This window comes from Habropoda laboriosa, unplaced genomic scaffold (genome assembly GCF_001263275.1).
Source record: "Habropoda laboriosa isolate 0110345459 unplaced genomic scaffold, ASM126327v1 scaffold89, whole genome shotgun sequence".
NCBI lineage: Eukaryota > Metazoa > Arthropoda > Insecta > Hymenoptera > Apidae > Habropoda > Habropoda laboriosa.
This window is the reverse complement of record NW_017100263.1, coordinates 1763482-1764500: the sequence shown is the minus strand read 5'-3', so window position 1 is coordinate 1764500 and position 1019 is coordinate 1763482. Positions and strand designations below refer to the sequence as shown.

Here is a 1019-nt window from a genome sequence, read left to right as displayed (position 1 = left end):
TTATCAAATTAAAAATTAATTTTTGTTTAAAAAATGTTTTGAAATTTTATTTTTTTTATTATACTTCGTGACACTATAATTGTAACGTTTAATTTACTATGTTACTATTGTTCATTATTATTATTATTGTTGTTGAGTTGTTAGTTTTATTATAGAAACAGTTCTAACTTGAAGGCAAAAAGAAATGTAAACAATTGTAAAAAAGCGCGAACAATACTCTATCGGTAATGTAGCTGAATATTATAATTACGATGTCAACTAGTTACAATATTTCTGTCCCTTGCATGTTTTTTTTTATTAAGAATACACATTGGAGTAGGAAAAAAATATGGGTTGTATGTATTAAAATATCCTTGTTTTATAAGGTTGTTGCTTGGTTATGAGTAGATCAAGAGGAATTGTTTCTTTTAATACCTAAAATGTGCCTGCAAGGCTTCCTTGGATTCTAATTTTGAATCACACAGAACGCAATTGTGCTGCCCTTTAGTACTCATTTAGGCGCGAATTCTTATTTCGAAAAAACATTAGAAATTTACCGGACGTCTTAACGCCAGGTAGTTAATGTACAGGTCCGTCACGCTTTATATTTCGGTCATAATGTATATACTCAATAAATCCACAATCCGTATCGGTGTAATTATCATTCTTTCAGAATATTATCATTTTTCAACATATACGTCGTTCGTTCGTAGTTGAACGTCAAAAATATCATAGAACTCGCGTCCGCGTATAAAAATCAATTTTCGGCCATTTTATGGGATTGAAAGTCGCGCCACCTACCATATGCAAATTCAAAAAATAAAACGGTCCACTTGTTTGACCGTATGCGTGTAATAATTTTAATTATTTGTGTTAATAAACGAAAGCTACAATTTATTTGATTATAAATAACAATTATGAACGACAGTGATCTAAATAAAATTTGTCACTAATACATTATTTTATAATTTTCTCACATGTAAAACATGTAATTTTCTTACTTTAAATTACATTCTCACAAAGTTATCTCTTACAGAGAA

General features: G+C 28.9%; 1 protein-coding gene across 1 annotated transcript in view; it reads right to left on the bottom strand.

The window, feature by feature from the left end:
- LOC108573114 (PR domain zinc finger protein 5-like) overlaps nucleotides 1–581 on the bottom strand; it is a 2635-nt gene extending 2054 nt beyond the window's left edge. Inside the window, exon 1 of the mRNA XM_017935481.1 lies at nucleotides 415–581. Within this exon, the coding sequence (XP_017790970.1) occupies nucleotides 415–494 (80 nt within the window). The 5' untranslated portion in view covers nucleotides 495–581. The remainder of the gene's footprint in view (nucleotides 1–414) is intronic.
- Between the last annotated feature and the right edge of the window lie 438 nt (nucleotides 582–1019).